This window comes from Nannobrachium achirus (assembly GCF_963921795.1).
Source record: "Nannobrachium achirus genome assembly, chromosome: 18".
NCBI classification, from domain to species: domain Eukaryota; kingdom Metazoa; phylum Chordata; class Actinopteri; order Myctophiformes; family Myctophidae; genus Nannobrachium; species Nannobrachium achirus.
Genome location: NC_137825.1, coordinates 50,825,829 through 50,846,563, shown reverse-complemented (window position 1 = coordinate 50,846,563; position 20,735 = coordinate 50,825,829). Strand labels below are relative to the sequence as shown.

Here is a 20,735-nt window from a genome sequence, read left to right as displayed (position 1 = left end):
GCAATATTTATTGAATTATTAAAAATGCATGTTTCAATTTTTTAAAAATCCGATCTGACAGATCTTTAGATATTGGTCCAAAGTTCATGTAAAAAAAGTTCCGTGCACGTGACGCGAAAGTTCCGGAATAAAAGCGGGTTTAAGTGTTTTACAAACTGCTCAAAATTGCGGAAAATCTAAGGACGGAGCTTACTTAACAAAGACACGGATGGCTTCCGCTTGAGTCAAGGCACGCGTGTAACCAAGTTGCATGTCTTTAAACAAAACAAGGCATGACTTATGCCCCTTTAAAGTTTGAGTTTTCAAACGCTTCGTATAGCGCCCCCCTTTGGCCAATTGGAGTAAGATTGCTTTCAGTGATATTTGGACTAACCCTCTACATATTTGCCAAATGCCATGAACGTGTCACTTTGCATGTATGATTTAGAGGCAGAAGAATAATTTGCATATAACTGCAACATTGAGTGAATTATTAAAACATAATGTTTCGCTTTAAAAGAAATCCGGCCGCTGTGCGATGACCGTGTTGGTCCAAAGTTCATGTAAAAAAAGTTTCGCGCACGTTACGCGAAAATCCCAGGAGGAGATAGATTTTGACTGTTTTTCATATAATTCAAAATTGTGGGAGAGGTAAAGGTCAGAGGTCAAAAGTCAGAGCGTAAAAGTTGTTCGGCATGAGGAGACGCATACGTGTATACAGGTTTCATTGCTGTACCTGAAACAGGGCATGAGCTACACCAGTTCAAAGTTTGCACTTTCGAAGGCTTCCTACAGCGCCACCCTTTGGCCGATTGTTGCGAGCTTCGCGTTTTAGCCGTTTGGCATAGTCCTCTGCCATACTGCCATGAACGTGTCACTTTGCATGTATGATTTAGAGGCAGAAGAATAATTTGCATGAAACTGCATTATACGGTTAATTATTAAAAAATAATGTTTCGCTTTAAAGAAAATCCGGCCGCTGTGCGATGACCGTGTTGGTCCAAAGTTCATGTAAAAAAGGTTTCGCGCACGTTACGCGAAAATCCCAGGAGGAGATAGATTTTGACTGTTTTTCATATAATTCAAAATTGTGGGAGAAGTAAAGGTCAGAGGTCAAAAGTCAGAGCGTAAAAGTTGTTCGGCATGAGGAGACGCATAAGTGTATACAGGTTTCATTGCTGTACCTGAAACAGGGCATGAGCTACACCAGTTCAAAGTTTGCACTTTCGAAGGCTTCCTACAGCGCCACCCTTTGGCCAATTGTTGCGAGCTTCGCGTTTTAGCCGTTTGGCATAGTCCTCTACCATACTGCCGAGTTTCGTAAAAAGCGACTGCACGGTCTAGCCGCTAGAGCAAAAGTGGCGGAAGAATAATAATAATAGTAATGATGAAGTCCAATATCAATGAGTGGCCATTTGCCACTTCGTGGCCTTGGCCACTAATAATACTAATTATAATAATTGTATTGTAATTTAATTTAATCACAAGACATATCATCTATGTACTGCAGATTCAGCTGATCGTGCATCTGACATAATAGGCAGAGCAGAACTCACAGAGACAAAGATTGACAGAAATTTACACAAGATCTCTTAGTGGACTATGGTATGCTATGTTCTCCCCTCTTCACTCTTCATATCACTTAAAACATTAACAACAGGCCAGGGTTAGACAAGTGAAACATCATGTAAACAAAAGTGCAATTGTGTTTTCTTAGCAACCCACCCAAGAATTTTATAAGAAAAAGAGATGCGCATCAGCAATGGTTTTCTCAGTGGAGTGCTACACCTAAAGTCAAATTTACATAAAAAGTAGGAATTGAATTCCAAAAAGGAAGCACATCCAAACATTTAAATCAGGAGGACAAAGAACTCGCATTTCCACTTATTTATTGGCACACACCAAAAAGAACGCTTTTTTTTTTGGTGTGTGCGATAATGTGCCAAAAAATAAGTGGAAATGTGAGTACTTTGTCCTCCTGATTTCAATTTTTGGATGTGCCACCCAAGAATTTGTTTGTGCTTCCTACTTCCTTGAATGTCTGCATGGAACAGCGGACTTGGAAAAGCCATTGCGTTAATAATAGTGCACAGTCAATTAATCACGGCATGCCGTCAACACATTTATTCAGTAGGCCTATTGTATGTGTTTCACAATCTCAGTCTCAGTGACATACAGTAATAGAACATATTATTTTTATATTTTAGTTATATATGTTTAGAGGCATATGCCATGTGGTCTACCTGCACACCCTTGGTGATCTACTGGTAGATCACAATCTACCTTTTGTGCACCCCTGCTTTAGCCATTATTTTATGCTTTAACTATTACAAAATAGCAGATCTACAAGCTTGTTTGTAGATCTTCTATTTTCTTTTTACATTTTGAAAATGTGTGCAAGTCTTTGAATATCTTTGACCCGATTCTATAAATGTCTTCTAAATCAGTGGTTCTCATACTTTTACATGTATTTGGCCGCCGAGCCCCGTCTCAAAATATGTTGTTCCAGGGACGCCCCAGAAGCAAATATCTGAGTTACAAATGTTTGCTCTTAAAAATATATATGCATATTAAAAGATTTGCCAAAAATGTCAAGATTTTTCAAAAAAGCAGATCTACAAGCTCGCTGTGAGCTTGTATATCTGCTATTTTTTAATAAGTTAAACCATAAATCAGGCATAAAGGACACTTCCACAAACAATTCATGGTGGATCAGTGTGACTCATTATAGAGATGCATTGCATGTTAAAAACTGCTACATCATTGAAGTCATTATAGAGGAAGTAACCGGGCAGATTTAAGAACTATGTGATGGCAGTGTTGTCACTGTGGAACATGTGCTCACTGTGATGACTGACTTGGTCATTAGGACAATACTGGTCCATTGTCATTTGTCATGAGGAAAAGCTTGCAGGAATGGAAACTGTGTGACAAATAGAGAGATGGACAAAGACAGGGAAAGGGTCCGTCTAGTTAAGTAAATATTAACCTATGAAGTGGGCTTTGTCTGACAACCTTTTGTTGTTAGGTGTGTGTACTATCTCAAAGTGTGCATGGCCACCAGCAACGCTAGTCAACTGCCATATAAGAACAAAAACTGGTGTCTTCTAGGGCCATATCAGCTATACTGTACTCCAATAAAGGTTGCTGTCATTCAACCTTTATCAAGCCAGAGAGAGTGCAGTGTTGTGCAGGGGACAGTGGGGGAAGAAGTACTCACATATTTTGCTTAAGTATCAAAATTGCAATATAGAAATACTCTGTTAGGGTGCCCTCACACCAAAATACCTATGAGAGTGGAATCCACGTTCCGCCAATGCATTTCAATGAGAAGGGAGCGTTTTTTTGCAGAAATCCTCTGCTGGCATATGCCGCTTCACTCTCATTGAAATGCATTGGCGGAACGCGGATTCCACTCTCATAGGTACTTTGGTGTGAGGGAACCCTTACAGGTAAAAGTCTGGAATTCAAAATGTACTTAAAGTACCAAAAGTAAAATGTTTGAAAATAGCAGCTCGTTGTGAGCTTGTAGATCGTCCATTTTCAAATCGCCATGTTGTAAATTAGGGCTAAAGTGGTTCATGTTTTATAATATTATACAGTATGTCTGCAAAGTAGCTACTGTAGTAACTAAAGTTTTAAAATATATGTGGTGGAGATCCGAGATGCATACTCAAGTAAAGTATTAGGAGGGTATTATTAGACACCAAAAAAAAAAGATGGGTGTTTTTGATGGTTAAAATGGAGTTTGAAATTACAATGGGTTTGTATAGGAATGGCCCCTGGGATGGGGAGTAAACAAAATAATATGAATATCAAATATCTAAATACTGAATCAAGCAAATTAAAAAGTGGAATTTTTTAAAGTGGAATATCCCTTTAAGTAGAGTAGGCTACTCAAGTAAATGTACATTAGTTACTTCACACCGCTGGCTGGGGACAATCAGACACAAACACAAAACAAGAATCTCCTTCTTCTTTCATGTATCATCGTCAAATGTCCAACTCAGTGTTGTGTAGCCACGCCCATGTCTCTGGTCCCACTTAGAATAGGCCGGAAAAGTAGTCTGTACAGGGGACAGGTGGTGATTATGTGTTCTGTGGTCTGAATACGATTTTCTTCTTGGGAAATAATATTTTCAGAAGATTATCATTTCCTGAAAATGTAGACACTGGCATCTATAAATCACTGTTCATACAGATGACATAATTGTTTGTTAAAAGATGTGACATTATTCCTTTCCTTTGAAAGTCAATGTGATTGTCAAAATATGAACCTGTGTGTGACTGTTTTTGCTACCGTACGTGGCCGTTTGTTGTATGGTCTAGAACAGGGGTCTTCAACGGGGGGTCCGGGACCCCTAGGGGGTCCTCAGAGTTACCACAGGGGGTCCTTCAAATCATTGTGATAGAAACTTTCTTCTCTGTTTTAATATTCACTTGAACCCTAGCAACATATTCTGAGAACATTCTGAGAACACAGAGCTTGTAGATCGGCTATTTTTGGCAAGAGTGAAAGGACAAGTTTATTAAGTATTGACGGTAAGTATTGAGTGGTTAAATATCTGAAAACACACATTGACATGAATCCAAAATACACTGTCGATTGTGCTGTCAAAAGATGAAACTATATGGAATCTATGAACAGGTTGCTTCATCTCCCTGCTTCATCTCTCGCTCAACTAAGGGGTCCTTGGCCCGAAAACATTGAAGACCCCTGGTCTAGAATATGTTGATTCCCCATTACTCAACTATTGAAAGTAAATGGAGAGTGTGGAAGACAGCGAAGAGGAGAGGACTGTAGGCAGGGTGGAACGGATATGGAGAAAAGTGTCAGGATTTATTTGTGACAGAAAGAAGGGTTGGAAACGGTGGCACTGAAAAAAGTTCAGGAGGCGGAGCTGGCAGAACTTAACCTGACTGCACCAGATGATAGTAGCAGTGCGTCCGCTCTGGTAAAGTATGGCGCTACGCACTAGTGCCACCATCTGACGGAAGTCAGGCTAGGCAGAACTGAGAATGTTACGATTCTCAGTAGGAGTGAGAAGGCAGGACATGATCAGAAAAAATCAAACCTCGGTTCGAAGTGGAGCGGTGAATTTGAGCAGCTGTACCCTATGTGAGTGAGTGAGTGAGTGAGTGTAAACTGTGCCTGTGAGTGAGTGGTGAGTGTGCCTGGCCTGCACAAAACAGCGCCCCTCCTTTAACTAGTGTGTTGTGTGTGGCCACTCAAGGTATTGCCCAGGCTACGGACAGGGCCAGCCAGCCACCCAGACAGCCAGCCAGCCAGCCACATACCCACGGATATACCTGTTCATTGGGAGCGCTTTCACCGCTCCAAAAAAAGGGAAAAACTAGGATCAGCCCAGGTTAGATGGTCTGGGGATGAAGCAAGCAAGAGAGGCAAGGTGGAGATGGTTTGGACATGTGAAATGCAGCGAGGGACGGCACTCATGTGGGAGGAGTCATCGAAGAAGAGGCAGAAAGCACAACCAGGTGGAAACAGATAATCCGCTGTGGCAACCCCGATGAGAGTATGTTGATTTTGACCACTACGCTCTGGCAAGGCTGGTTTGCACTATGAAATCATGTGCTTCCTTTTGAAAATAAAAATCACATCCAATGTGAAGTGAGCGGTGGTCGTGCTTGCATAACGTCTTCAGACTAGGATTTGAGTCTAGGATGTACAGGCTATGCTACACACAGTCACACACACATTTTGCCATGGCAAAACGCTGAGGAAAAAGGCTACAGACACAAGCACAGCCACTCTATGGAGCGGTTTACCACCGCTCAAAAAAACTCCACTGTTTTCAATATACAGTATCAGTGATTTATACATTTCTGACCATGCCTAATTAAGTCTAATCTTTTATTTAACAAGAGGCTGTAGCAGTAAACCACACAGAGTCTCACCATAGTTTCAGATTATTACTGTAACTGCTTTCGGCTAGCTAGCACATGCTGATAAAAGTGACAATACAGAGAGAGTAAAAGGTATATCAAGGAATTACATAGTAAGTTCTTAATGAGAAGGGCCATAATGTCATGGCAAGATGAATTGTACTTACATTTATTTTCATGTCAGTTACACTATATAAAAATATACATCTGGATTATTTGGATAGGTTAAGGTAGAGTAAGTGATTTTCAGTGGTTAAAATAAGTGTTAAATAGCTCTATGAAGTCATAGATCAGGGGTTTCAACTTTCAACAGGGGGTCCGGGACCCCCAGGGGGTCCTCAGAGGTATTACAGGGGGGTCACCACATTTTTGTGTGATAGGATCATGTTTTATACATTAATCACTGGAACCCTAGCGTCCCTATTATAGTGGAACATTAGCCAAAAAATAGCCGATCTACAAGCTAACAACGCCTCGCTCTGTGAGGCGTTGTGAGCTTGTAGATCGGACTTTTTTTGGCACAGAGGATTGGTGTAGAGCAGACTAGTTGGTATTGACAGTTCAAGTGGATACATGTATGAAAATAGTAAATACACATTAATCCAACCTACTACTGTGCTGTCAAACAAGTCTAAGCTGTATAATACATCGATGAACATTGCAACACAATTTTATACGTTATGTAGTGGGGGTCCCTGCTTCATCTCTCTCTCTCAGCTAAGGGGTCCTTGGCCTGAAAACGATGAAGACCCCGGTCATAGATGACACAACACAATTGCAGCCAATCAGGAGAAAGTACCCACTTATCAGCTCCATTTATTTATAGTGTTCCAGTTCCATTCCATTTTTGTCTGCTCATTTCTTTATGACATCACTTCCAATTTCACTTGTTTAATCTGTATCCTGATTAAATCAAATTGGTATCCAGACCTGAAAATGCATTTTCTGTTTAAAAGATAGCATGAGAGTGATGGAGACTCCTGTTACTGAACAAACACTATAACAATGAGTAGGCTATCAGAATATAGTGCTTTGACCTTTTAACGAAAACATATCACTTACTCTACCTTTAAAGCTGCATTGTGCAATATTAATATATTTTGGCAGTCTCAAGGCCTAAAAAAACAATTAAGTATCATAGATATTAAGACTATTAACCAATGTAAAAAACATGTTGTCAAACTCCAGCCAAACACAAAGCTAATTTGGAGCACCTGCCTGCCTATAGCACATATCACATAGGCTCTAACAGCGTGTCGCGGGTTCAAGTCCCGATCCTGACGGCCTTTGCTGCATGCCACTCCCCGTCTCTCTCCCTGTTTCCTGTCTACCTACTGTACTATCAATAAAGGCAGAACATCAAAAAAAATAAAAACACTAAGCTAGGGCTCATTTGTCATCATGTTGTTAAACGTGTCATATTAATGTGTTGGTAGGTTGATGAACCTATAAACAAAATGCTAACTACTTGAACATATCCGTTAAAATCTCATTTTATTAAACATTTTTCAGTATTGACTTTTTAAGAAGAAAACAAGCGGTTAAGTATAAAATCTCACAATCAAATGCAAAAACATATGCCCATATTTTCATCAGTGAAGGACCTTATTGTAAGATGGCTCCATCTGTTGGACAGACAAAGTAACTACAGAGTAACTACGACAGTGTCTGCCTTGTATCCCCAAAGGACTGCCTTTTCATTATGATTGTTGATCTGATTTTTGTTCACTTCTGAATAAAAGGTTGATAGTGTCTCTGACAAAGATATGTACAGAGCCACGGTTCTCCAAGTGGGGTGGGTATATTAGTCAATATAGCATCGGAATCAGCTTATCCACTAACCCTATATAGGCTGCCGAAGTTTACCCTTTTGGAATATGCGTGGCGGTCTCCAAATTCATAATGGATTTTACACGCTTGCGAGCGAACACACACACACACACACACACACACACAAATGGTAAATGGTAAATGGTGCATTTATATAGCGCTTTTAATCCAAAGCGCTTTACATAGATTGTGCATTACATTCACCCATTCACACACACATTCATACACCAGTGGCGGAGGAAGCCATGCAAGGCACCAACCTACTCACCGGAGGCAATTAGGGGTTCAGAGTCTTGCCCAAGGACCCTTCGACATTAACTCAGGGGGAGCCCGGATTCGAACTGGGAACCCTTCGGGATTTATACCCTTCGTGCTCTAATACCAGTTTCTCTACCCCTGAGCTATGCCGCCCCACACACACACACACACACACACACACACACACACACACACACACACACACACACACACACACACACACACACACACACACACACACACACACACACACACACACACACACACACACACACACACACACACACACACACACACACACACACACACACACACACACTTAAAAAAATTAAATATAAATTAGGGCTGGGATGCGATTACAATTTTTAATCTAATTAATTACAGGCTCTGTGATTAATTAATCGCAATTAATCGCATTTTAATCGCACATCGATATTTGACCTGAGAAGCATTTTTTTCAAGTAAAACACATTTTGTTGTACGAGTGAATCAACGAGTGAGTTTTTTAAATTTCGCATCCACTGGGCCAAGCAAAGCGCTCTGATCGGCTTCTTCTCCCTTTGCGTTTGTTATCTCTTCTTCTGTGGTGCAAAAACTAAGTGCGATTAAAATGTGTTAATTTCTTTAATCGCGTTAATTTTCTGTAATTAATTAATCGCAATTAATCAGTTAAAGTCTTAGCCTTAATATAAATGTTATGTTTCATTTACAGCCAAAATATCTATGCTAATATTAATGTATTAATTGATGTATTGTTGACTCTGTTGGCTGCTTTATCAGTGTATTCTGTAGCCTAATGTTAATGTAAGAGCTATCCTGTAGCTCGAATAGTCGAACAATTCGCCAGGGGAGTAGAATATTCAAATTTGATTATTATACGTAATATACATAAGCTATTTGAAAATATGTTATCTATAAGCTCACAACGCATCACGTTGAGAAACGGGATTTTAGCTAGTTTGAATATTTTGACAATTTTTAATAGGTTTGAAATATTTTATGGGGGTCCGCGGACAAAAGGTTTGAGAACATAGAACATCATGAGTGTCATGAGTGTACAATGTCATATCAAAACAGCATACATTATCAAGTATCATACAAAACGGCATACACAACAAACCTGTGAGATATTTCAAGGGCAGAAAACCTTTTTTTTCCCCGTTTCTATTTGATCACACAAGAGAATCTCTCCAGGAAGCTTACAGTGCATTCCATTTACAGTAGAGGTCCAAAAAAATCGCATCGCGGTGTTGCAAGTCTGAGAGGCTTGATCCAACAGATGAGAGAATAAACACACTGAACTCCATCCGGAAGCCACATTACGTCGTTGTCGGGTGAAAACCTTGTATGTCAAAAACCGTTCGTTTTGCATTTTTCATTTTAAAAATGATTCAAACTAGTGAAAACAGCCGATCTACAAGCACACAACGCCTCGCACCGCAAGGCGTTGTGCGCTTGTAGATCTGCTGTTTTCACTACTTTTGCGCGACAGGCCTTTTACGATGAAGCAGGGCTTTACTTTGCGAAAGAACATACAAATTTGAAACTTGGGAGATATGAGGTCTCTTCCCGACAGCGACGATTACCTATCCAGACTTCACTTTCGTCCCATCCAGAGCGCTCTGTCGTTTCAGATTGGTGAAAAGCATGGCAAAGTTGATGATGTAGGTTGACACGCAGACCAGGCAGAAGTCTCCCAGGATAAAGGCAAGCACACATGCCAGATAGATGGAACCAGCCACGGACACCCAGGAGGAGATGACCAGCAACAATGCTGCTCTCTTGGAAACGGACAATCCTGCAAGAAAGCAACACGTGACAGGGGTTCACATTTGACATACTGTATATACCGTAACTGTGTGTGTGTGTGTGTGTGTGTGTGTGTGTGTGTGTGTGTGTGTGAGAGAGAAAGAGATATACATTTGTTTTCTCCCTGATGGGTCATGTCAGGGTTGTTCTCCAAATAAGTAGTCTCTCCTGTGTGTTTTTTATCTTTGGTATCTTTTGTGGTAACATGTCATTAGGTTGAACACCCTTTGGATCGACCACCAAAACCTAACCTTAGCCCTAACCTCAGTAAAACTATGCCTAAACCTAACCCTAAACCTAACCTCAGTAACCGTGACACGGGTGATTATCTAACCTGCCGACACTCGCGGGTGATTATCTAACTTGCCGACGCTGTTCGACCCAACGGGAGTTCGACCTATGGGACAGTCCCCATCTTTTGTCCCTTGATTTACTTACCTCTACAATAGACAAGAGGCACCTCTTTAGGTAGCATTATGATGGCTTTATTTGCCCGAGTCCTTTTGTGTACATATACAATGTCTGTAAGTCTTGGGTAAACAGGATTAATGTGTGGGTTTTTTATTTATATAATATAGTATGGATAAATACACAGAGACATGTATTGTGTACTATTGTCACTTGTCAGTGTCATTTGGCCGATGGGTCATATGGGATGGGTAATCGGAATGCTCGGCCTAAAACACACTCGCCCTAATTGTTTTCTGACGACCTCACGCCGATCGCTCAGTGGGGCGGTTCTTATATTCTTGCATTTGTTTTACTGAGGATACAGTTAGAGATAAGTTTAGGGTTTGGCATAGTTTTACTGAGGTTAAGATTAGGAATAGGGTTATGTTTTGGCAGTGTTTTACTGAGGTTAAGGTTTTTGGCATATAGTTAACCACGGTTACGTTTAGGAATCAGGCAGAGAGCGTTATACCGCTCCGCTGGATATAGACGCCCGAGGCGACTGTGTTTTTGGGCAAGCATTCTGGTATTCGTGGGATGTCACACTGCATATGAAAATGTCTGTCTGTGTCTACACAATGTTTGTGAAGGTCTGAAGAAGAGCCTGGTCACGTTACCGCTTAAGTAAACTATATGTTTGTTTACGAATCTCCAGTCAGCACTCCACTCCTATGGGATGACGCAGTCAGCTCCATTAGATATCAGAACACTCACATAAACTCCCGAAGGACGATTCCCATTGGCCGCAGGGTATGTCCGTCAAATGACGTAACCGCCCAGAGGCGGACCCATATAAATTCCCCATCCACCGGATGTTCCCCCTCTTTTCTGCTTCTGCTTCAACCTGGATTGTTTGTTCACTCACTCGCTCCAACGAAGTTTTCAGCATTAAGAAGTTCCTAAAGTATTTATCTACGTTCCTCAAAGAGAAAGAATTTCGTCTCGTCTGAACTGACTTTGGCAAGTAAGGTCGAGCCACCCGGTTTCGAGACTCATTCCATTCTTCTCTTCGTTCTACTGTTATTGTTCTCTGTTAGCTCGCTAGCCTCGTTAGCTTGTTTACGCTCGCAGCCTTGTTAGCGTTTCTTGTTAGCTTGTTAGCTTGTGTTAGCAGTGATGGCTACGGCTAGCTCCACGCCCGCCGGCCGTGCATGCACCACTCCGAGTTGCCCCTTTCTCCTGGAGTCGGTGGACTTGCACCAACTTTGTGTACGCTGCAGGCACTGGGCCCACGCCGCCGACAGCCTGTTGCCCGAACCGAACTGCAGCGAATGCCTCCGCACTCCGGTGCTGATTAGGCAACGACACGCCGTGCAAGCGGCTAGTCTCTTCAACATCATGGCGGCGTTCCAGCCAGGCCCCTCTCCAGGGACCGTGGAACCACCTGCCTCTCCCCCCGGTACCTCTTCAGGACGACGGGGGATGCAGGCCTCATCCTCCACCCCTCCCACCCGGCGCCACCGTTCTCCCTCCCCCGCTCTCTCCTATACCAGCGGGGGCAGCGGTGACTCAGGCCCGGACTTCACCCAGAGCCTCTTCAGACGCTGGTCGGATGAAGAATTCGACGACGACGAGGAGGCTGGGGCGGAGGTCGTCGAGGGTGAGGAGGATAACGCTCCTCAAGTGGAACAGATGGACACACAGTCGGTGGAACCGGAGATCATCATCTCTATCCCCGAGACTGATTCCCCCCTGTCCGTCTTCCCTTCGGTTTCCGCCACGGCTGGAGCTGCCGCCCCCGGTCCAACAGCCGCCCCCCCATCGGCGGGGACTCCAGAGCAGGCTATGCAGGAAGGCTCCGCTTCCTCCCCTGTTGCCTCTGGTCAGCTGCCGGCCTCCCAGGTGTCCACGGAGGGACAGGCTCCCCCTCCCTCTCCTTCAGGGGGAGCTATTGGGTCTGATGCGGTCCTCTCTGCCTCTCAGACCTCCTCTCTGAGCTCCTTGGGTCCCGCTCCTGCCTCCTCAGGCACCATTCCAAGACCCAACAACGCGAGCTCCTCCTCCCAGGGCCCCCCTCCTCTTCCGGAGGCCTGGAGTGTACTAGAGAGAGCCACCAGTTACCTGGACCTGCCTGTTGCCTTCGCTCCACAGGCAGAGAAGGCTAAGGTGCACCGCCTAGGGAAGGCTCGCCAAGCCCCCCCCCCCCCCCCCCGCAGGTGATGTGCATGCTTCCTCAGATCCCCGGTTTCCAAGAGGCGCTGCACGAAACCTGGGAGAAGCACTGGGACCCAGACAAACTCCCCTATTCTTCGGAGTTTGTGGGAGGACCAGAGATCGGAGTCCCATCCTGCCCCAAGATCAGCCCGACTCTGGCCGCTACTCTTCAGGCCAAGTTCTACAAAAAGAACCCCAAGGCTACTAAGGGGCCCTTCACCCTGAGACCCGCCCCCAAGCTGGTCGACAGCTTTGAAGACCAGATGTCCAAGGGCGCACGTGACACCTACAGGTCCATCGGCCACTCTGCTAGGGACCTGAACGTCACTGGTCTCCTGGGAGCCTACATTCAGAAATAGATTCAGAATGCATCCGGCTCCCTGCCTCCTGCTGTTGCCACAGAACTCCTGGCCTCGGTGGACCACCTGATAGATGCCAACTTCCATGCCATCTCCTGGGCAGGTCGTGCTATGGACCTCATCATGCAACAGCAGGCTCTCCGCTGGCTCTACCCAGTCGCCGCGGCCAAGGACTTCGAGGAGAGATAGGAGCTCCTCAAGCTCCCCAGCTCCCCCAGAGAGATCCTGGCGGACGGTTACCAGGTTTTCCAGAGACAGGCGGCAGCCCGCAAGGAAACCCTGGAGATTGTACAGGACATGATGCCCCCCCCTCCCAGCCGGGGCCCCCTGTTCCCGCCGCAGTCCACTAGAGGCTCCTATGCCCAGGCAGCCTCCAAGCCAAGAGCCTCCCGCTCCCAGAACAAGAGTAAGGGCTCCAAGACCTCGGCCTCCTCTAGCTCCAGGTCTTCCTCCAAGACGGCCCGCCGCCATCCAAGCCAGGAGCCGCCCACTCAGAGGCCCAGGGAGGAAAACCCCCAGCGTCAGCCTTTCCGCTCCACGAGGGGCCGCGGAAGGTCTCAGCGCAAGTGACACTCTGGGGAGGGGAAAGCAGGGGTCATTAAAAAGTTTGTTTTATTCAAAACCTGTAACTCGGCCTCCTGCTGGTTCTGTCAAAATATTGTCTCCGCAAGAACTGACAGTAAAAATGTGTGTACCAGAAAACTGTGTGGTTCCTCCTCTCGCACGATCGACACAAGTAGCTCTAGATTGTCAGCCCCTTCGGGCTCTTCCTCACAATCTGCTAACTTCACAGACACACAGTCCACACACAGCTGCTCTAAAAGGTACAGGGTCACAGCCTATTCAGATGCTTTTTCCCAGTGTAAATCCTCTTTCTCACGGTTCTCCACTAGAGAGCAGCATAGCTTCCCCTCCACACTCTCTAACTGTTCCAGGGTCACTCCTTTCTCCAGAGCAAGACTCTCTGCTAAAGGTATCTATGAGCCCTCTCGGGACGTTTTCAGTCAGGCCAAACGAGCTAAAGTTAAAACGTCCGTCTCCGCGGGTTTTGGAGACGTTTCCTTTAGGCCCTCCTCGGGCAAAGGTCAGAAAAGTTCCTTTACCCTCTGTTCCAGCACTGCTAGCTTCGAACCACGTGACCGTTCCTCCTCAGGTGCACTCGGTCCGTCGTTCCGGCCGTCCCGCCCGGGCGGCCCCTCGGCAGCGGGAGCGCTTGTTTTCCTCTCCGGCTCCGCCGGTCCCCGAGGCGCGCTCGTTTTCTCCCCCGGCCCCGCTGGTTCCCGGGGTACGTTCGCTTCCTCCCCCGGCCCCGCTGGGGCCAGAGGAGCGCTCGTTTTCCCCTCCGGCTCCGCCGAGGAGAACGTCTCACGCCCTCCCGACGTCATCACGTCAGGACGTGTCGACGGAAGCAAGGCCCCTCAAGAGGCGCTCGGTAAACGACACCGGGCGTCCCGCGAGGGCGGTGCCGACCGATCTTCCTCTCTACACTCCCCTGGCAGACTGCTTTTCGCAATGGAAGCGGTGCAATCCAAACCCTTGGATCTCTCGCACCATAAGAAGGGGCTACAGGATTCAATTCTACAAATCCCCCCCTCTAACTTCCAAAGTACTCTTCACCAGGGAGAAGGGCCGCAAGGCGGCCGCGTTACGAAAGGAAATACAAGCCCTTCTTCTCAAAGGCGCAGTAAGGGAGGTCTCTCGAAACGAGACTCGGCTGGGGTTCTACTCCACCTACTTCCTCGTGCCCAAGAAGACGGGAGGGCTACGGCCCATTCTAAACCTAAGTGTTTTGAATCAGTATCTGAAAACCTTCAAATTCAAGATGCTGACTGCTGCCAGCCTGCTGCGTTCGGTGAGGGTGAACGACTGGTTCACCTCTCTGGATCTAAGAGACGCGTACACACACGTCTCCATCTATCCTCCTCACCGAAAAGTCCTCAGGTTCGCCTTCCAGGGGAAAGTGTACGAGTACACAGTTCTCCCCTTCGGCTTGTCGCTGAGCCCCCGTGTCTTCGTTCTAGTGACCAAGACGGCGCTCGAATCCCTACGGCGCCAGGGCATCAGGATTGCAAACTACCTGGACGACTGGTTGATTTGCGCGAGCTCCGAGCAGGAGGCGGCGCGTCACACCAGGTTGGTTTTGGACCACCTACAGTCTCTGGGGTTTTGCATCAATCTAGAGAAAAGTGCTCTCACACCCTCACAGAGAACCACCTTTCTGGGGACCATTCTGGACTCGCAGTCAATGATCGCCCGTCCCTCGCAGGAGAGGATAGAGAAGTTTCTCTCCTGTGCAGCCCTCTTCCAAACGGGGAACTCAGTCCGTTACGAGAGGGTCATGCGCCTCACGGGTTTCATGGCCTCAGTCCTGCACCTTGTGCAACTAGGACGTTTCCACATGAGACCGTTTCAAAGCTGGATGTTATCCCTTCGGATCCCGTCCACCGAGGGTCGCGCTCTGGTGCAGGTCCCTCACAGGGCTGTGGAGGCGCTGCTACCCTCCACAGCCCGACTTGTGGAGGGTAGCAGCGCTACCCGACTTCCTGTCGGCCGGAGTCAGAATGGGAGAGGTGATTCACCGCAAGGTGATCACCTCGGACGCCAGCCTTTCAGGCTGGGGCGCGACCTTAGAAGGTCGCACAGCACGGGGCCTTTGGGGCCCGGAGATGCGACACCACCATATCAACTACCTGGAGTTGATGGCGGTGATGCTGGCCCTTCGTCACTTCGAACCCCTGATCCTGGGTTGGCACGTCCTCGTCAGGACGGACAACACCACGACGATGTGTTATGTCAACAAACAGGGGGGGCTGAGGTCCCGGGAGCTAGACGAGTTAGCTCGGGACCTGACACTGTGGTGCCATGGTTGACTACAGTCGATCAGGGCCTCTCATGTTCCAGGCCTCCTGAACAGCGGAGCAGATCTGCTGTCCAGGGGGGAACCACGTTACGAGAACTGGTCTCTCTGCCCTTCAGTGGCGGAGGAGATCTGGCTCAGGTTTGGCCACCCGGTGGCAGACTTGTTCGCGTCGTCAGAGAACGCGAAGTGTTCTCTGTTCTTTGGCCTGACGGGGACTCCCCCACTGGGCCTGGACGCTCTGTCTCGCAGCTGGCCGCGGGGCCTTCTGTATGCCTTTCCACCGCTAGAGCTGATTCGTCCGACCCTCGAGAGGGTCAGACGTTACTCCCTGGAGTTGCTCTTGGTGGCGCCGAGTCAGGGGACTTGGAGTTCCCTGATAGCGCCTCTCCTGGTCGGTCGGCCTTGGCACCTGCCCCTACTCAGGGACCTGGTGAGCCAGGCGAACCAGGAGATTTTCCATCCGGACCCCCAGCGCCTAGACCTGTGGGTCTGGCACCTGAGAGGGAGAGGCTGAGGGCTGCCGGCCTGGCCCCTGCGGTCATAGACACGATGCAGAGGGCCAGAGCTCCTGGTACTCTGGAAGTGTACAGGGGTAAATGGGAGGCCTTCGTCTCCTGGTGCAGGTCGAACCGCCCTTCGGTGGTTCCGGCTTCTGCGTCCTTGAAAGACCTTTTGGACTTTCTGCAGTCCTGTGTAGTCCAGAAGCTAGCAGCCTCTATCTTAGGGGCTATGTGGCTGCCATCGATGTCTGCCACAATGGCCTGGAGGGTTCTAAACCTTCTAAGAACCCTTGGGTGTCTCAGTTTCTGGCTGGGGTCAAACGAGACGCTGCTGCAGCTAGACCGTTGGTCCCCTCATGGGATCTTGAGGTGGTCTTAAGGGGTCTGAGTCAGGCTCCTTTTGAGCCTTTGGAGTCTATCTCCTTGAAGCTTCTTAGCTTTAAGACGGCTCTTCTCCTGGCTCTGACTACAGCCAAGAGGGTCAGTGACCTTCATGCTCTTTCTGTAGATGAGGGTTGTATGAGGTTTTCGGGTGAGGACCGTAAGGTCTTACTCAAACCTCACCTCAAGTTCTTACCCAAGAACGGGAGGATTCAGGAAGTTCCGGTGGAACTTCTGGCCTTTCACCCTCCTCCTTTCGCTTCGGAGGAGGACAGAAGGCTAAACTGTCTTTGGCTCTGGTGGAGGGGGGCCCTTTTCCTGAGTTTTTCCCTTCGGTTTTAACTTGGGGCAGACTAGGATTGAGGTGGGTTCTGGTGGGCCTAGTCTGTAAGGGTTCCTTAATTCCTGTTGGTTCGTTTCCACGTCCGGGAGTTTATGTTTCCCATAGGAGTGGAGTGCTGACTGGAGATTCGTAAACAAACACAAGTGTTTCGTATGAAACACCTGTTTGTTAAGAATCGGAAGGAAGCACTCCACTCCGGTGAGACCCTGTTCGTGAGTTTGCGCAGAGATCTCAAGAGGGGGAACATCCGGTGGATGGGGAATTTATATGGGTCCGCCTCTGGGCGGTTACGTCATTTGACGGACATACCCTGCGGCCAATGGGAATCGTCCTTCGGGAGTTTATGTGAGTGTTCTGATATCTAATGGAGCTGACTGCGTCATCCCATAGGAGTGGAGTGCTTCCTTCCGATTCTTAACAAACAGGTGTTTCATACGAAACACTTGTGTTTGGGAGCATCAATTGGTGTGCAAACTCTTTTCTATTCTTATTCTCATACGGTTTTGGGTCCGGCACCCAGCCTCGTAGGCTTTTTGGACGTGCATGTCTTTAGGCTGTTTTTCATCCTGTTTCAACTTGCTGCATGCATGAACACTATAATTAGTGGAACACAAAGTTACATTAGACTGACCTAGGCCCATCTGTAGAGTGTAGAAAATGAGGCCCAGAATACTGTTCGGCTGGTTTAGGACACTGTCCTTAGCGGCAAAGTACTGGACCAAACCGAATCCACGTCCCCACCTGTCAAAAAAAAATGGTGCACATTGATTGATAGAATACTTTTATTAGCAGTTTGCATAGTGAAAGACATGGCAGTACAGTTTATTGAGACAATAAACAATGAAAATGTAGGCCACTAATTTCTGTTAACCAGTGTGTGATTTACAAACCCCAAAATCGATCCTCCAGTTCAGACACAGAAGGGGGGGGGGGTACTTTTTATTTATTTATTTCCACACAACTCCTCAGGTATATTAATGACAATATTGAAAATGGGTGGTTTTCCCCTTTAACCCTTAAGTGCTGTTCGGGTCATTTTGACCCGTTTTACATTTTCATTTGGAAAAAAAAGGTAGAAGTTAAAAATGTTTCCACCTGAAACTCACTGGCCTTAAAGATTCTTCTGAGATGAACATGTAAAAAAAATATTTTTGCACTACACCCATGCTACACCCCCCTCATATTTTTTGAACCTTAAGTGCTGTTCGGGTCATTTTGACCCGGAAGCACAGAAATACACAGTATTATGCCAAAACGCAGACACACAGTCACCCCCACTTCTAACACCCCCCTACCGAAGCCCCATTCCGAACCCTCCCCCCCTTCCTATAAGCATGAGCAATATTGCCCAGTATTAAATGAAGTCGTTTTTTTTACATGGATTTCAGCTAAATCAGTAAAAACGCCTAGCTCTTTCAGTGTTTAATGTGATATAGCAAAGCAGAAATGCAAACATTTACCAAATATATCATATGAATTGTTTGGTATTGAGTCAAAGTCAATGTATCATGATGATTTGTTAAGTTAAAATTTATATTAGTGTTGTTTTTTTTAAACCAAATATCCACCGGGTCAAAATGACCCGAACAGAACGAAGGTGTAGTGAATCTGAACAGAACTTAAGGGTTAAGACATGTAGAATGAATGAATGGCATACATGCAGTGCATACATACGCAGGCCTACTTTGTATGGCCAGCTTGAATTATCTATTTTAAAAAATTAGACTGGACCCAGTAGGCTACTTCCAGATATGCTACTTTGTTTGTTTTTTTAACACGTGGCAATGAGTTGGCAGAACGGCAGTGATAGGCAATACCGTTATGTCAACAACAGTACCTTATCAATCTGCAGCAGAGCCCATGCATGGCTTACCAGGTTATATTCATTAATATAGTAGGCTAGTCACCAAGCATCAAAAGGTTACTACCTGGACGTGAACACTTTGGAACAGCTCACGGATTCTCCCAAATCGCACATCGCTCTGTAATCCGGGTTGCTTTCTCGAGAAAGCTCAACATGCAGAGCATACACGGACAGGATAAAACCCAAGGTGCACAGAAATATGCGCGTTTTCCTCTCCCACGTAGGCACACCAGCCGCTGCCATGTTGTTGCTATACTTTCTCAACTTAATTCGAGGGAGATTAGTGGATTTGGGAACAAACGGTTTGGCTTCTTTCTATGAATGCTCTGCTTTCATCCCCCTGCAAGCAGCCCCCTCTACATTCACTACACCGTAGGCTACACGTCATAAAGCTTACCTCACATGCACTGGTGTAAAGTAGTAGACTACATTTACTCAAGTACTGTACTTGAGTAAAAAAAACAAGTTTACTGAATATAAGTAGGCTACTAGGCCTATTATTAGTATTTCCAATTTAGTCCAGTAAAAATAAAGCTGAGGTTGGAAAAAATTGTGTTATTTAGTTTTTCAACTGATTTTGACAGGAAATTAGGTCTACTAGCCAGGATAAAAAATCTACCATAATCTGCTCACTGCAAATACCCACAGTGGCCAAATCAAGTTGGGCTCCCATCGACTTTCTATACAGGAGGAAAATACCCAGAAAAAAGATCTGCTTTAAGTAGGATGTGAGGGGTCTAACTAGGGGTTTGTCATGATGCTGAATCCATTGCACGCATTTGTTTTGCACAAAAAACATTCATTGGCCCCAGAAAACGCCCACAAAACTGATGAAAAGTGATGACTCATCACTTTTCATCACTAAACCATCATTTTCTGGGGCCATTTGTAGCCCAAGGAATGTTTTTTTGTGCAAAACAAATGCTTGCAATGGATTCAGCATCATGACAAACCCCTAGTTAGACCCCTCACATCCTACTTAAAGCAGATTTTTTTATGGGTATTTTCCTCCTGTATAGAAAGTCGATGGGAGCCCAATTTGATTTGGCCACTGTGGGTATTTGCAGTGAGCAGATTATGGTAGATTTTTTATCCTGGCTAGTAGACCTAATTTCCTGTCAGAATCAGTTGACAATTTTTTCCAACCTGAGTGGATTCTTTTCCTAGAATTACTAGACTAATTTCAAATAGGCCTACTTAAACTTCCACTCCACAACATCTTTGAGGATAATATATTGTACCGGTAGTCTCTACTATTACTCAACTACAATTATTTGAAAACATTACTTTGCAGATATACATTATTATAAAACATAAATTAACCACTTCAGCCCTATTTTAAGCATAGGCTATTTGAAAAAAGAGTATAGGCCTATTTCTATATTGCTGTATTGATACTTTTACTACTTGAGTACAAAATGTGAGTACTTTTCCCACCACTGCTCACATGACACATGTGTGCTAAAAAAACAAATTCCAAGTTGTGATTGGTCAAAAACGATCTTTACAAAGCTTTTGATTGGATAACAGAGTTGTTTGGGGACTTCAGTCACTGTCAGGGCCTCTGGCAAATACAAAGTCCATTCCTAAAATCCCTAAAAAATGTGACTCAGAGGGTTTACAGATTTTAGGAATGGACTTTGTATTTGTATTTTTTAATTTTGCCAATTATTTCCCCCAAAAAAGCCTCACTGATTTGTTGTAAAATGTAGGCCTGGTTGAAATGACCAGCTAGTTGATTCTATTCTATTCTAATTTATTCTATTCTATTCTATTCTATTCTATTCTTATATTTAGTTTCATAGTTTATTGTTTAAGAGGAAATAATGTGTCATGGATAATGGGGCACTGGATGTGTGATAGTTGGCATAAAAACGATATTCAGTCCAAAATTCTCTTCTCTACATCATTGGATTCAATCATTCAATTGTACACCACTATAATTTTTACCACTACTTTTGTACTTTTACTCAAGTAAATGTTTGTTTGATTGATTGATTGATTGAAGGCTTTATTAGAAGTTTGCATAGGAAAATGTACAGAT

General features: G+C 45.5%; 1 protein-coding gene across 1 annotated transcript; it reads right to left on the bottom strand.

Annotated features, from left to right (window-relative positions):
- Positions 1 to 7,360: 7,360 nt before the first annotated feature.
- Positions 7,361 to 19,036, bottom strand: vkorc1 (vitamin K epoxide reductase complex, subunit 1). Its single transcript, XM_080747141.1, has 3 exons — positions 18,756 to 19,036; positions 17,459 to 17,568; positions 7,361 to 9,769 (listed from the first exon to the last, which is right to left on the bottom strand). The coding sequence occupies exons 1-3, from the start codon at positions 18,932 to 18,934 to the stop codon at positions 9,558 to 9,560; spliced, it is 501 nt and encodes a 166-aa protein (XP_080603267.1). The 5' UTR covers positions 18,935 to 19,036; the 3' UTR covers positions 7,361 to 9,557.
- Positions 19,037 to 20,735: the final 1,699 nt, after the last annotated feature.

What these genes read in the sequence shown, in the direction of transcription:
- vkorc1 (XM_080747141.1), bottom strand. Translation starts at nt 18,934, where the DNA reads ATGGCAGCGGCTGGTGTGCCTACGTGGGAGAGGAAAACGCGCATATTT. An exon ending in TCCAAAGTGTTCACGTCCAG is followed by an intron (nt 17,569 to 18,755) that starts GTAGTAACCTTT and finishes TTTTTTTGACAG; the next exon opens with GTGGGGACGTGGATTCGGTT. An exon ending in CACTCTACAGATGGGCCTAG is followed by an intron (nt 9,770 to 17,458) that starts GTCAGTCTAATG and finishes GCTTTCTTGCAG; the next exon opens with GATTGTCCGTTTCCAAGAGA.